The 14,249-nt window shown below is 49.8% G+C and overlaps 1 protein-coding gene across 2 annotated transcripts in view; it reads left to right on the top strand.

The window, feature by feature from the left end:
* The window catches only part of OTOF (otoferlin), a 69,966-nt gene that overhangs the window by 48,142 nt on the left and 7,575 nt on the right, over positions 1–14,249 (top strand). The window contains exons 18-37 of one of the 2 annotated variants that reach the window (XM_065730538.1): positions 234–417; positions 1,397–1,517; positions 2,411–2,511; positions 2,878–2,968; positions 3,514–3,630; positions 4,200–4,352; positions 4,771–4,960; positions 5,324–5,448; positions 5,874–6,008; positions 6,540–6,701; positions 6,917–7,036; positions 7,388–7,549; positions 7,841–8,003; positions 8,781–8,851; positions 9,445–9,474; positions 10,072–10,215; positions 10,607–10,673; positions 12,369–12,493; positions 12,904–13,038; positions 13,898–14,035. In XM_065730538.1, the coding sequence (XP_065586610.1) occupies positions 234–417; positions 1,397–1,517; positions 2,411–2,511; positions 2,878–2,968; positions 3,514–3,630; positions 4,200–4,352; positions 4,771–4,960; positions 5,324–5,448; positions 5,874–6,008; positions 6,540–6,701; positions 6,917–7,036; positions 7,388–7,549; positions 7,841–8,003; positions 8,781–8,851; positions 9,445–9,474; positions 10,072–10,215; positions 10,607–10,673; positions 12,369–12,493; positions 12,904–13,038; positions 13,898–14,035 (2,534 nt within the window). Of the gene's footprint in view, positions 1–233; positions 418–1,396; positions 1,518–2,410; positions 2,512–2,877; positions 2,969–3,513; positions 3,631–4,199; positions 4,353–4,770; positions 4,961–5,323; positions 5,449–5,873; positions 6,009–6,539; positions 6,702–6,916; positions 7,037–7,387; positions 7,550–7,840; positions 8,004–8,720; positions 8,852–9,444; positions 9,475–10,071; positions 10,216–10,606; positions 10,674–12,368; positions 12,494–12,903; positions 13,039–13,897; positions 14,036–14,249 lie in introns of both variants that reach the window. The other variant, XM_065730537.1, reaches the window with a different exon arrangement.

The raw sequence follows: 14,249 nt of genomic DNA, 5'->3' as shown, positions 1-14,249 counted from the left end.
CACACACTCCTTCTGGCTTGGGAAGGGACCTGAGTAGGGTGTAAACATCCGTTGTTGTTAATTTGTGGTTTCTGGACAAAGTTTCAGAGAACTGATCTTGACTGCCCTCCATGATTCCTGTGGAGAAAATTTCTTCCCAGCTTGAATGAAAGGCAGGTGATGGAGCCTGCTTAGCCTCCATGGGAGTTACACCCTTGTGACTTCCTTTTTCCCTGTGACTTTTTGTTCCTGAGGCAACTATGGGAACCAGATTGATGGCATGACCAAACCTGTCCTGAGGAGGAAAAAGGAGGGAGGAGATGGGGACGAGGAGGAGTCCGAGCTGCTCCACAACTCAAGTGAGGATGAAGCTGATGAGGATGGAGAGATGGTCTCTGTCTCCTCATCTCAGCCCATGAAGCCCCTGGTTACAGACAGGTAAGCCTCAAATTCACCTCTCACCCACATGACCCAACACTTGGCTATCTGGCACCACCAGTGCTCTAATCCTATGGTTGTTGGGACAATCTGCCTTTCTGATATCACTTGGGATCTTAAAAGACAGACGAAGTTATGGACACTCAGAGAGCAGGGGAGGATAAAAAAAATCTGCTGGAAAAAGTTACTGAGAGTGAGCTAAGCAGGAGACTGGGATAAAAGACCAAATCCTTTTGGTCTCACTAGCCTTCAGCATCTCTCTTTGGGTCAGTCTGTCTACAGTCATTGACCAGAAAGCCCCAGACTGAGCGGGATCAGCACATGTCTTGGTGTGTCAGGGCTAAACACAGGTCAGGCTTGCATTCAAGGGGCTCATACTCAGGAAAGCTAATTGGATATAACCTAATGAGATGTACTTAAACTGGATTATTTTAATGATGTTTTACCACTAGATACGTGCTAGCTATGAGAATTAATTGGCTGAGTTAATTCAATTGGGAAATAAAACAATCCATGTTGAACTGAGGCTATTTGCGCTCCGGATGAAATCTGTGTGAGATTTTGTTCACCAGCTCCTTGGGAAGGTGAATGCTGTAGGTAGATGAACAGCACCACACATCTGTGAGCCTGTCTCCATGGGCTCAGTCTTCCCCCAGGCAAAGGCTCTGGGTGTTGGGGTCCTCATTTTCGTCCATGGGTCTGTGCTGACATCTGGTTGGAAATACCACCAATGGCTTTAGCAGATTCTTGGGGTTCCATTATGAGCCCAGTCCAATGTGCTGGCCCCAGCAAATCTGGTGCAGGGAAGTGTGCTGAGGGAGATGTAAACTCTCTATGTGAGGATGCAGTTCAGATCAGCCTGGCCTCCCACGTCCTCCCTCCCCACCACAGCTCTGCCTTCCAGAAAGGTGCCAGGGGACAGGGGCTACTCTTGGCCATCAGTATGACCACCATGGAGTATCTCATCTGGCTCTTGCAGGAACTACTTCCACCTGCCATACTTTGAAAAGAAGCCCTGCATCTACATCAAGAGCTGGTGGCAGGATCAGCGCCGCAGGCTGTATAATGCCAACATCATGGACAAGATTGCAGACAAGCTGGTCAGTGCGTGCTGGGGAGGGAGGGAACTGGGGCATGGGGTTAGATGTGAGGCTGTGACATCCAGGCTCTCTGAGCATCTCTGCAGCTTGCCACAAAGCAGGGACAAAACAAGGTAGCCAGCTTGTGCAGAAAGGGAAAAGTTCCCTGGTATGAAGTGCTCCACACTTGGAATGCTTCCAAACCCCATGAGCTTGTTGTATTTTCTGTTAGACCCGGGGATCCCCAACAAGAGAGGAAGAGCAGAAAGGCTTTGCCTGCATGGACTCAACAAGTTAAGCCACTTCTCTGTCAGAGCCTCATTAGTCATCTCATATAATTCCCCAGCTCCAAATTGGTGGGGTCAAAGCAGGCATCCAGTCACAGAATCCTAGAATGGTTTGGGTTGGAAGAGTCCTTAAAACCCACCCAGTTTCAGCCCCTGCTGTGGGCAGGGACGCCTCCCACCAGATCAGGCTGCCTAGGGCTCCATCCAAGCTGGCCCTGAGCACCTCTAGGAATGGGGCATCCACAGCTTCTCTGGGCAGCCTGTACGAGGGCCCCACCACCCTCATCATAACAAATTTCTTCCTAATATCTAATCCAAATCTACTTCTTTGGTTTATTGCCATTATTCCTTGTCCTGTCACTACACCCCCTGACAAGAGCTGAGAGTAGAGCACGGGAGTCCAAGTAGGACCTGCAAAAAGAAAATCCATCAGGTCCAGTCAGGATGATGTGGGAGCCACCCCATCATCCAGATCTGCCCCCCAAAGCCAAACCTGTCCCAGACCCAAGACCTGAGGTCATCACATCTGGAAAAGGAAATAGATGCTCCCACTGGCAGGCCCCTATAGGGCTGCTGTTGAACCTCACCCCATTGCCCCCCTCACCACTTTCCTCATCCCTACTGCAGGAGGAAGGGCTCAATGATGTGCAGGAAATGATCAAGACAGAGAAACCACATCCAGAGCGCCGGCTCCGAGGGGTCCTGGAGGAGCTGAGCAGCGGCTGCTTGTGAGTAAAAGATGGGCAAAGGTGCTGTGCTGCAAATCCCTGCTTTCTGCAGGATTATGGACAAGGCTGTGGCTCCATGGCTGTGATCTCATCACAACTTAACCTGTAGAGGTTAAGCAAGCATTTCATTGCATTGGCACAACACCATATGGGTTGCCTTTTGGCTTGGAGTAGTGCTTACATCTATGCACCAACAATCCCAAAAACAGCAATGAAAGTCTCAGTATTGTGGCCTCTGCGCACTGGTACCCGAAGGGCACCAACATCCCGTGCACAACACCATACTGGGAGCCAACAAGCCACCTGGAAATAATTACATTCCCAAATGGGGAACAAGGACATTCAAGCTGCTTGCCCTTCCCACAGGCGCTTTGTGACGCTAGCTGACAAGGACCAGCACCACTCTTCCCGCACGAGGTTGGACCGGGAGAGGCTCAAGTCCTGCACGCGGGAGCTGGTGAGTGTGATTCAGCTGGGAAGATCTTGGATGAGTTCTGATCTTGTTAGAGTAATGGGGAATCGGCTCTTTGTGTGTGTTGGTTTCCAGTTTCTGTGCATTGAGGGTTTGGGTTTTGTTGCTGAATAGAAGAGCCCAAGTGCTCTTGGGTCTTGCATGGATCCCAGCTGGCACCTGGGGATGCACCACTGCCTTCCTTTTGCCATGCTCTGCTTTGCCTTGGCAAGGAATCCAGGAGTCCTTGCAAAGAGCCCCTGGTGTCAGACAGCTGAGGAAAAGGGAGAGGAGGATTTCGGGGGGAACCCTGCAGAGCACAGCTGCTCCAGCATTAGAGCTAGCCTAGATAATCGGGGCTGGTAGCACAGCTCCTTGCAAAGGAGTTAGGCATGCAAAAGAGACATAGAAAGAGCAGGTGCTTATCTGGCTGACACAGCCAAGGGCACCAGCTTCCATAGACAACTGCACGCTACAAAACGATGCATTTAATGTGTGAAAGTCTACATGGACCCTGCTCCAAACTGTCTCTGACTCCCCTTTCACTGCAGGAGAACATGGGCCAGCAAGCCACAACTCTGCGGTCGCAGGTGAAGAAGAACACCATGAAAGACAAGCTGAAGCAGGTGCACAACTTCCTGCAGAAACTCCGTTTCTTGGCAGACGAGGTGTGTTCCCCTGCATGGAGAGAGGGACAGTGCACTGACATAACAGCCAGGGCCCAGAAGGAGCCCTCTCTGCAATCCCTTGTAGGTGTGAGAGGTCCTCATGGCATAAGTCTTGTCCGAGGAGCCTCTCCAAGTCTATACATTGCCCCCACAGAGCACTGCTGGGGTGGGACAGTGCTAAAACTCTCCCTCGCAACCTCTTTCATAGTAAGAAATTGAGATATGGTCTCTGCCCAAGAGCCCTCGTGGTTACTGAGTGAAGAGGAAAGAAAAATCTTTAGTCTTCTAACCCCCAAATTATTATTCTGATTAAAACAAACATAAATCCCAGTTTTTTTTTCTAGCTAAGCTTCACCCTGCTGAGCTTAGCTCTCAGCAGCTTCTCTTAAACAGACAAGTTCTGCAGTGGGAAGCTCAAAATCATTCCAACAGCATTAACGTGGCTCAAGGAGCATCCATCTCCTGCAGGATCTGTTGAATTTGCCCTACAAAGCTCTGAGGCCCTGCCAGTGCCTCAGTGGTTCAGAAAGAGCTGAGGCCCTGACAGAACCCTTTGGTCTTGCTCACAGCCCCAGCACACCATCCCTGACATCTTCATCTGGATGATGAGCAACAACAAACGCATTGCCTATGCCCGTGTCCCTTCCAAGGACATCCTCTACTCCATTGTGGATGAGGAGATGGGCAAGGACTGCGCCAAAGTGAAGACTGTCTTCCTCAAGGTATGTGCCTGTCTTCCCAGGGAGATCTGCAGCCGAGAGGAGGGAGACAGAGAAGAGACAGAACAGGAGAATGGGAGATGGAGATGAGAGAATGGAGGGTCCAATTTTGCTGGTGCTTGAATAGCAGGCACAGAAGATACACTACTGATAGTGATGGAAACCTGCTGCTAGGAAGGTTTTTATCCAGTTCAATGGGTCAGTAATGTCTGCAAGAGGTCCGGGAGGCCTGAAATTGGAAATAGGGCTTGGAAAGAGGAAGTCAGTGTTGTAGCAAGAAGATAACGCATGAGACAGAGTAGTGGGCAAAATCTGGAACATTGAGGACAGTGTCACTGCAATGTAGTGCAGTGAAGTGAGGTGATCTGTCCAGCCCCAAGGCCTCCCCTATTGACCTGTAAACTCTCTTCTTTATGCCCAGCTGCCTGGGAAGAGGGGTTTCGGACCTGCTGGCTGGACAGTTCAGGCCAAGATGGAGATTTACTTGTGGCTGGGCCTCAACAAGCAGCGCAAAGACTTCCTGAGTGGCTTGCCCTGTGGCTTCGAGGAGAAGAAGACCACCAGAGGCCAAAACCTGCCATCGTTCCCTCCCATCAGCCTTCTCTACACCAGTAAGGTCTTCCCACCTCTGGCAGGTCTGGGGATAGGACATGGATTGGGCAGGAGAGAGTCTGCTTGAACACCACTTGGGCTGAGGACCTTCTAGTTGTCCCACTCTGCCCCATGGGAGCTGTGATGTGGGAATTGTGTACCCTTTTCCCTGCTGCCCCGTTCTTAGCTGTCATTCTGCATACCAACAGTAGGATGCTGAGGAAGTTCTTATCCATCTGGGACTCATGTTTTGAATGCATTTCCTTCATTAGTGCTGGTCCTGAGCAAAAGTAGACTTCTGATGCCTTGCTCTCCAGGCTGAGCCCCATAGCTGGGCTCCAGTGTTGCATACCAAGATGTCTCACTTTTGTTCTCTGTTGCAGAGAAGCAAGTTTTCCAGCTGCGAGCCCACATGTACCAGGCCAGGAGTTTATTTGCTGCTGACAGCAGTGGTCTTTCAGACCCCTTTGCCCGAGTCTTCTTCACCTCCCAGAGCCAATGCACTGAGGTAAACACCTTCTCCTGACCTGGAAGGCTGGAGGTTTGGGGGTTGGTGTGACACTCATCCAATCAGCTCTACATCCTGCTCCCACACTGCAGGTCTCGTGACTAGCTAGTGAATCATGGATGAGGTTGATCACGGTGTGGGAAAGCAGCCATGGCACTGGGGTTTGGCTGTTTCCAAGGGCCCTGTTGGAAGCCTCTTCCCCAGCAGCACCTTCAGAACATATCCCCATTCATCAGCACAGTGCCTTCCTTCATCCCTGTGGTTGCAATTTCACCTGCCTGACTAGGAGTAACTGGAGCATGCTGGAAGCCCATTTCCATGGCTACCCTTGGGACAGAGAAACCAAGACCAACATCCAGTGTGCTGACTTTCTGTAGGGTCCCAACCCTGGGCTGGAGCTGTAAGTCTACCTTCCATTCTTCTAGGTTCTCAATGAGACCCTGTGTCCAACCTGGGACCAGCTGCTGGTTTTTGACAATGTGGAGCTGTATGGAGAAGCCCATGAGATGCGGGATGACCCTCCTATAATTGTCATTGAGATCTATGACCAGGACACAGTGGTAAGATGAATCCTGGCATAGAAAAATGTTTCTGATTTTGAAGCTATGTTCACAGGACAGGCAGACAATGCAGTAGGCATGGTGATGATGGGCTGATGTTTGGAGCTGATGACCTCAGTGGTCTTTTCCAAGCCAAATGATTTTGTGAGGGTGCAAGAAGCACATTTTCTCCTGACCTTTGAAAGATAGTACCCCACATTTCCAAGGGTATGAACTAGGACTCTCTGCTACTCTTCTCTTAAACACAACTGAATGATATCATATTTTTGGAGAGTGAAGCAAGAGTTTTAGTGATGTGGTAATTGAAGAGACGTTACCTTAGTCTTTCCCTTCAAAGTAGCTGCTCAACCATGGCCTCCTTGCTGTTCCAGCCCTCGGTCATCTCCTTCAACTAGAAGATGTTTATACCTTAGGAAATGCCTTCAGATGGGAAGCCAAAGCTGGCACTGATCTTTGATGTCTCAAAAACATGAGGAGAGCTAGGATACGTTGTGGTGGGCCAGCAAACACATGTACTCTTTCTCTCTCTAGGGCAAGGCTGACTTCATGGGCCGCACCTTTGCCAAACCAGTGGTGAAAATGTCAGATGAGCAGTACTGCCCACCACGCTTCCCCCCGCAGCTGGAGTACTACCAGATCTACCGGGGCAACTCCACAGCAGGAGACCTTCTGGCTGCCTTTGAGCTGCTTCAGGTACTGGCCAGCACAGATTGAGGGAGATGGAGTGTGTGCTGGAGAGGTTGTAAGGAAGTGAGAATTAATCCATGCTTGTGCAAAGAATGGGTATTTTGTACATCCTTAATAATCTAGAAGGGCTTAGCACAGCTACTGTGCCAGCAAGAGTTCCAGCCCCAATTTTCCATGATTATATATTACAGTGATCCTAATCCATGCTGTGCCTCTTCCAGATTGGTTCTGGGGGTAAATCAGACCTTCCCCCAATTGACGGCCCCACCGACATAGACCGAGGCCCCATCCTGCCGGTGCCACTGGGGATTCGGCCGGTGCTGAGTAAATACAGAGTGGAGGTAATTGCATTGGTGTGCCAGATCTTAATGTTCATCAGTGAGGTAGGATGTATGTATCTCACAAACTTGGTCTTCTTGTGTTCAGTGAGATCCCAGAGCAGAGAAGGAACTGCTGAGAGCAGTAGATAAGTTGGGTTGCTCTGGATCAGCTGTGGGTTGGATGATGTGGGGTGTCAGACTGTGCTGCAGCTCCAGGCCATGTGAAGAAGTAAAATAATGCCCAGGGGTCCACCAGTCCCCAAGCAATGACATTTGTTTCTCTGCTCCTTTATATCAATTCCTTCGGCTCCAGACAGGCTCCATCCAAGAGCAGTCCTTCCCTCACTCATGCTCTTTCTCCTCCTGTCCTAGATCTTGTTCTGGGGACTCAGGGACCTGAAGAGAGTGAACCTGGCCCAGGTGGACCGACCTCGTGTGGACATTGAGTGTGCTGGGAAGGGGGTCCAGTCAGCCCTCATTCAGAACTACAAGAAAAACCCAAACTTCAGCACTTTGGTAAAATGGTTCGAAGTGGTGAGTGTTTCTCTTCCCCCTGGGCCCTCAGCTGCCCTAGACCTTCTGAAGCCCAAAACAATATCTCCTAACCCCTTGCTTCAAGATTCCTTGTAGCAACAAAGGACTTATCTCCATCCCAGTTGGTGGTGGGCTTTCTCCGAGTGTTCCCAAGGCCCACTTTGCTGAACTGCTCTACACCTCTTCCTCTCCCATCCCTGCTTTATTCCCTGCTGGTCTCTCCAACCACTGAAGTCAAGGCCTCACAGCTCACATCCATCCCTTGTTAACTGAGACACCTTTGCATCCCAGGACCTCCCAGAGAATGAGCTGCTCCACCCACCCCTGAACATCCGAGTGGTGGACTGCCGAGCTTTTGGGCGCTACACCTTGGTGGGCTCCCATGCCGTCAGCTCCCTCCGAAAATTCATCTACCGCCCACCAGATAAGAAAGCCCAGCACTGGAATATGACAGGTACCTGTGGCTTGTGCCATTTGGACAGAGTTTGTGGGGTGTCTGTGGGGCACTTCAGGCAACTGAGAGGCATAGACAAAGAGAAGATATGATGCATCCTGCTGTAAGATAAGAAAGGCTGCTTCATCTCTAACATCTACAGTAAGGGTGGTGAGGCACTGGCACAGGTTGCCTAGGGAGATGGTGATGCCCCATCCCTTCAGACAGCCATGGTCAGGCTGGATAGTGCTCCGAGCACTGATGGAGCTTTCAGTGTCTGTTCACTGCAGGAGAGTGGGACCAGATGGCCTTTAAAGGTTTCTCCCAACTCAAACCATTCTACGGTTCTATGATCTCTGTATCCTCACGACTCCACACTCCAAATGTTCCCCAGGACTCAAGATGTATTTACTATGCTCGCTGCTGCTGCTGTTATTTGGACCTCTACTTGCATCTCTGTGCGCTGGCAATTTCTGGGCAATCCTTTTCCATATCTCTTCTCTAGAAGTTGAGGCAGATATTAAAAACAAGCCTTTTTCATCAACTACTTTTCTCTGTTACAGCACTATCTTTTAATCATGCTATAGGGGTCTGTGCTCATTTCCACTGCCCCTCTCCTCTGAGCAAGGACACCTTACATCACTCCTGCATGAATACTGCAACTTCTCACCTAAACTCTCAGATTCTTTTCTACACTCTCCTTCTCTTTTGTTCTCTCTTTCTCTGTCCTCCATTCAGCTAAACAGCTCAAAGGCTATCTGGCAATGGCCAATGGGGCCCCTCGCTCTTGCCCCACAGGGGAGATTGTTGTCAACATGGAACCTGAGGTTCCCATCAAGAAGATGGAGACCATGGTGAAGCTGGAAGCTGTGAGTATCTGTGTGTCAGAGCTATGCTAGCACTGCTTTCTTCACTGAACTGCTCATCTCTGGGGGTTTCCACCCAACAGAGGGTTGCCATGTTCTATGGAATTACGGGGCTGGGCTGATGCCTGGAGTTGAAAGATCTTGAGTCAGTATTATTCCTACTTCTGTACAACCTCCTACTGTCCTGGCTAGGCTCAGCTGTTATTTGCTGCCCAGAGGAGGACTAAGCAAATTAGAGAGCTTCATGTTTTCCCTCAAAAACAGTCAAATGGGAATGAGGACCTCCTTTGCTAGGCAAAAAAAGCTCAAAGAGAGCACACTCTTAGTTGTACGGGTCTGTAGCTCTCTTAGGAACCCAAGAGAGGTGTTTCCAAGGCAGAGATGGGTTTGATGTGTCACAGCAGCACAACCCATGTACGCAGAACTTTCCCAGGCAGGGCTCTTTGTGCAAGGCTCGAGGTTCTTTGTACCATGGGGAGCAGACAGTGGCTTCTCCAGTTTGCCGTGCATGTGTGTGCCTGTGTATATGTGCACTCAGCTGAGGTTGCACTGCTAACCTGCTCTTCCTCTCCATTCCCTTTCACCCTGGGTGACAGAACTCTGATGCGGTGGTGAAGGTGGATGTGGTAAGTGATGGCTCTGCTCCTCATCCCTGTTCTTGACCCATTATGCCCCATTCTGCCCTTCTGTGCAGCTTTCAATGGACTATGCATCGTCAGCGCCCCTTTAATAGGTGGGGACTAGTGCCCCTTTGTCCCAGGGCAGAGATGGAGCAGTGTTTGTCTATTAAAGAACTCTGGCCTGGTCTCTACAGCCTGGGAAGCACTTCTAGACCAGCACTTCCCAGTACTGCTGTGCCAGGAGGTGCAGATTATAGTCACCACATCCAGATACAAGAACCCAGAGGGTTTTGTGGGGCATCCAGGAGGACACAGGGTACATCCTAGGCAGATGGAGGATTGCTGCCACATACGATGCTGTAGCAGGAGAAATGTAGGAATGAAACAGGTGATGGGCTGACACAGGCTCTTGCTGGAGCCTCGGGTGCCTCACTTTGCTGCTCAAAGCCCATGTGTCTGACTGTAAAAGGGAGAAAGTGCTAATGAGGCCATGCAGCTAGGAGGGCACCATCTTCTCAGGTGGTTTCTCCACCACTTCAAGATGTGTTTGGTTTTCACCTGAATCCTCTTCTTCTCTGCCTTTGCTACCTTTGTTCCCCACAGTCCGAAGAAGAGAAAGAGAAAAAGAAAAAGAAGAAGAAAGGAGGAGGAGGAGGAGGAGGAGAAGAGATAGAAGAGGAGGAGCCAGATGAGAGCATGCTGGACTGGTGGTCCAAGTATTTTGCTTCAATTGAGACTATGAAGGAGGTGGGTGCTGAGCAGAGGAGAAGCAGTATGTAGGGCATAACAGGAGAACACCATTGTGTCCTGGAGGCAAGGTCTCAGCTCTCTCCAGCTGTCTCCAAAAGCTCAGGACTGTGCTTCTTTTCTTGCTTGCCTGCTGGTGAGGCATTCACCTGGCAGAGCTGAACAGGATTCACCTTCCTTGGATGCTTTTGGTGTGCACATGTCCATTTTGCAGGCAAACACAGCTGATAACAGCATCACTGCTCAAGGCTGCATCGAGCAGCTTTGGTGGCCAGACCTCAGCTTGCTGCTTGGATAGAAAAACAGCTGTGACCCTGTGTCGAACATTTCCAGTGAGCACAGAGCCCTCGACACAGTCACCTACTCACTAATTGATTCATTTCTCCCCCAGCAACTCCGGCAGCAAGAAGCAGCTGCAGCAGAAGCAGAGGAGAAGGAAGAGATGGAGATTGCAGAAGGTAAGCAGCTTGCAAATGTGAGGGAGTTGAGCTGTGAAGGAGAGGACCAGAGCTTGAGCACCCTACTGGACCATGCAATTGTTTCTTTCCCAGATTAGGTGCTCCTCGGGTAGGACTGATTTTAGTGAATGCGGACCTGGTGTGAGCTGCTGGGCTGGCATGCTGGGGATGCAACTGCCAGGTGAATCCCGGCCACAGCCTGGCATTGTGGCAGCCTCCAGCCCAACCCTGCTGGGAGGAGTAGTGCAGAATAGTGACTTGGAGCCTTGCAATTGTCTGAGGATATTTTTATTCAATCACAAGTTGGGATGTCACTGAAAGTCTTGTTGCTTCGGCTGTGTAGATGTGTTAGCTTCAGGAATATGTGCTTCAAGTCTGTTCAGAATGACAAGTAGTAGATGCTTCCAGATTGCCTTCATGGGTTTTCCATCCTCGTTCTCCAGAAGGCTTTAAAAAAGCCTTTCTGGTTTGTTTGTTTTTTCTCTCAGTTTTGCAAGGGAAGGTTCAGATAGACAAAAGGTCTGGGATTCCTCTAATCTGGCTGCTTTTACTTGTGTATAAAGGCATCCCTGTACACTGTTCTAGTGCAGGTAGAGAGAAAAAAAATCATGAGCTTCTAGGGCAGGTTCTCTGACCTAAATTCAGTACTATGTTGCAATAAGATAACCTGGATTTTCATCCATCCTTTCCATATGTCCCACATTCACACAACAAAAGGTTGTTGTCTTGCCTAGGCAATGCAAAAATTATTAGCTGAGAGAAATACAGAGCCTGGTTCCATTATGAAGGCCAGTCTTCATACCACAAGACAGATGAAGTCAAGTCTTGCTAAGTTTTGAGCAGTTTCTTCCTGGGGTTGCTGTCACATCAGAGTTGTTGGGGATGTCTTGTGTCCCACATCCTTATTGTTCTGTCTTCTGAGCAGGTCCCATTTCCCCTTGGCACTTCCATTCCTTCCTCAGTCCCTCTTCCACACCATGTCCTTGTTGTCTTTTGTCTGTCCTCATGCATACTGCCCAGCAGTCATGAAAGCTGGCAGATTGAGGGGATGAGGACTGTAGATTTGTGAGAGACAAGTGCAACGTTGCTCAGCTCAGACTTCTTTCCAACAGCCTTTCCTTGTGTAACTGGTGCCACCAGCTGGTGGCTGCCCTGAACAGAGACCCTAATATGTCACTGCAGCTGCCCAAGGGCATCACCCTCTGTAAGGGCAGCAGGCTGTGCCTTGGTGCTGAGCATCATGCACTGTCACCTTTGCAGTATCTAGGCTGGGCTTTTCTTCTCCAGACAGGAAAAGTCTCCAGTGGGAGGAGGAAAAGGGGATGCTGTTGGTAGAATCAGATCTTCTTACTGCTATGGAGGCTAGCTAGAACCTAGTGCTCTCAGTCTGAATAATTTATGCTCTGGAAGCTCCTTGCACAGAGATCACTAGGATCCTGGAAATGCTGTGACATGGGCAATAATGGCCAGAGAACAAGGAAAGACAGGAGAGAGCTTGAAGTGTTGCTCCAGGGCTGGAATGGGAGGTGCAAACAGTTGCAGCTGTCAGCTTTCATGATCCTCCCATTTTAAGGAGCTTGATCAAGTCTCCTCTCCCTGTCTCCTCCACCCTTCCTCACCTTCATTTCCATCTCCTCCTTCCCTGCCGCTTCCCCTTGGACTCAGAAATCAAACTTGATGACTCTCCCATGAAAGGCTTCAAGGGCCAGATGAAGAACAAGGAGAAGTCCAAGGCATCCAAAGATGACAAGAAGAAGAAACAGCAGTCAGCCCCTGAGCTCCCCGAGAAGAAGAACAAGCAGAAGATTGATGAGCTGAAGGTGCGTGTGTCAGCTGGCAAGGAGGACCTGCAGCTTGGTTTGGCTCTGGCTGGAGGGAAGAGCTTTCCAGCCATGGCCAAACCAGTCAGGATTTGGCAGGGACGGGCTCTGCTTCATGGTACATAGTGTTTACTAGGATTGATGTAGCCTGTGAATCAGGCTCAGAACCTGGGTCTTCCACAATTCAGAATCAGCTGCTCCCTTCTATTCAGCTGAGCATTCCTCTTGTACATGATCAGTTTGGGGAGGCACTTATCATATCAAGGTCTAAACCAAAGATCCCTTCTCTTCCTAGAGAATTAGGCATTGGGAGCTTTGTTCCATCTTAGTTGCATTGGGCAGTCACTGCATCTTTCCCTCAGTATTTGTTGTCTTTTCTTAACCTGATTCCCCTCCTTTCTGCCTTCTAGGTCTTCAACAAAGAGCTGGAAGCGGAGTTTGATAACTTTGAGGACTGGCTGCACACCTTCAACCTGCTCCGTGGGAAGATTGGGGACAATGACGACAATGCAACAGAGGAAGAGCGGATAGTGGGAAGATTCAAAGTGAGTTTAGTTGCTGAGCTGGCCCAGGACAGGGGCAACTCTTGCCTCCAAGCTTCTGTGCTGAAGTTGCTTTAGTGGGAAGGGATTGGATTGCAAGAGAAATCAAATTGCATTGACCCAACCACAAAACCTTCTAGAGATGGAAAGCCTCTAAGAATAGTTCCAGGCTTCAGGAAGCACATCTGCAGGCAGAATGGCCTGTAGGCAAACAGATGCTTGATAGTTCTTACAGCAAGCAGATCTTCTTTGAAGCCTGCTGTGGAAATGAGTTTTGCCCTTGGTTTTCTCTGTGAAACATTTCTCACCAGGAGTACTCACCTGGACTCACTGGACTGCTATGGTTGCACTAGTGCCAGTCAGTACCCAGGCAATGCAGGAGCACATCTGTCAACTGCAAGATTCTTGGACAAGTGAGGCTGCTTTTGGAGGGTGTGATCCTGGCCAGATTAAGCCTATTAATGCCAAATTTGCCTTTTGCTTGTGTTAAGTGATATAAAAAGTGTGTCTGCCTCCTCCAACTGCTCTGGCCAGCACCACTCCTGCCTAACCCTAAGAGCTCAGCCTGGGACTTCAGGTCTCTGCCCAGGCTGTTGCCCTTCTGTCAGTGTTACCCTTGGAAATCCCTGTCTGTAAGCACCTTGCTAGTCTGATTCCTCTGCAAGCCTCCTTCCCTTTGTTCAATTTCTCTGCTCATGGTAGCAAACCCTGAAAGTGGTGCTTGAGGGGTGAAGGAAGTTTCCAGATGTGCTACAGCACGTAGCTAGAGACAAGGCTGAGCCCTTGAGTAGGGTGGTCTGGGATGGGCCTGCTCACCCCAGGCAGCTAGGCTCTAACCAAACTGTGCTCTCTCTCCCACCAGGGCTCCATATGTGTCTACAAAGTGCCTCTCCCTGATGATATCACCAAGGAAGCAGGATATGACCCCACCTTTGGCATGTTCCAGGGGATCCCCAGCAATGACCCCATCAACGTGCTGGTCCGAGTCTATATTGTGCGAGTGAGTATAGCAGCATGGTGTGGACACTGGGTTTTAGCTCTCAGGGCCTGGACTACAAGGTGCTGGTCCCTTGCATCCATCCCCATGATACTTTAGTATAGAGCACATGCAGAGCATAATGGGAGCTGGTGGTATCTAATAGACCTGGCAGAAGGGGGTGGCAACTTCTTCTGCATATCCTGAATGATTATAAGCTTGGTGCAAAGACAATATG

This window comes from Cyrtonyx montezumae, unplaced genomic scaffold, assembly GCF_038088225.1.
Source record: "Cyrtonyx montezumae isolate F1298 unplaced genomic scaffold, pur_monq_1.0 scaffold_13, whole genome shotgun sequence".
Taxonomy (NCBI): domain Eukaryota; kingdom Metazoa; phylum Chordata; class Aves; order Galliformes; family Odontophoridae; genus Cyrtonyx; species Cyrtonyx montezumae.
The sequence above is the reverse complement of the archived record's forward strand: the minus strand, read 5'-3'. Positions and strand labels throughout refer to the sequence as shown.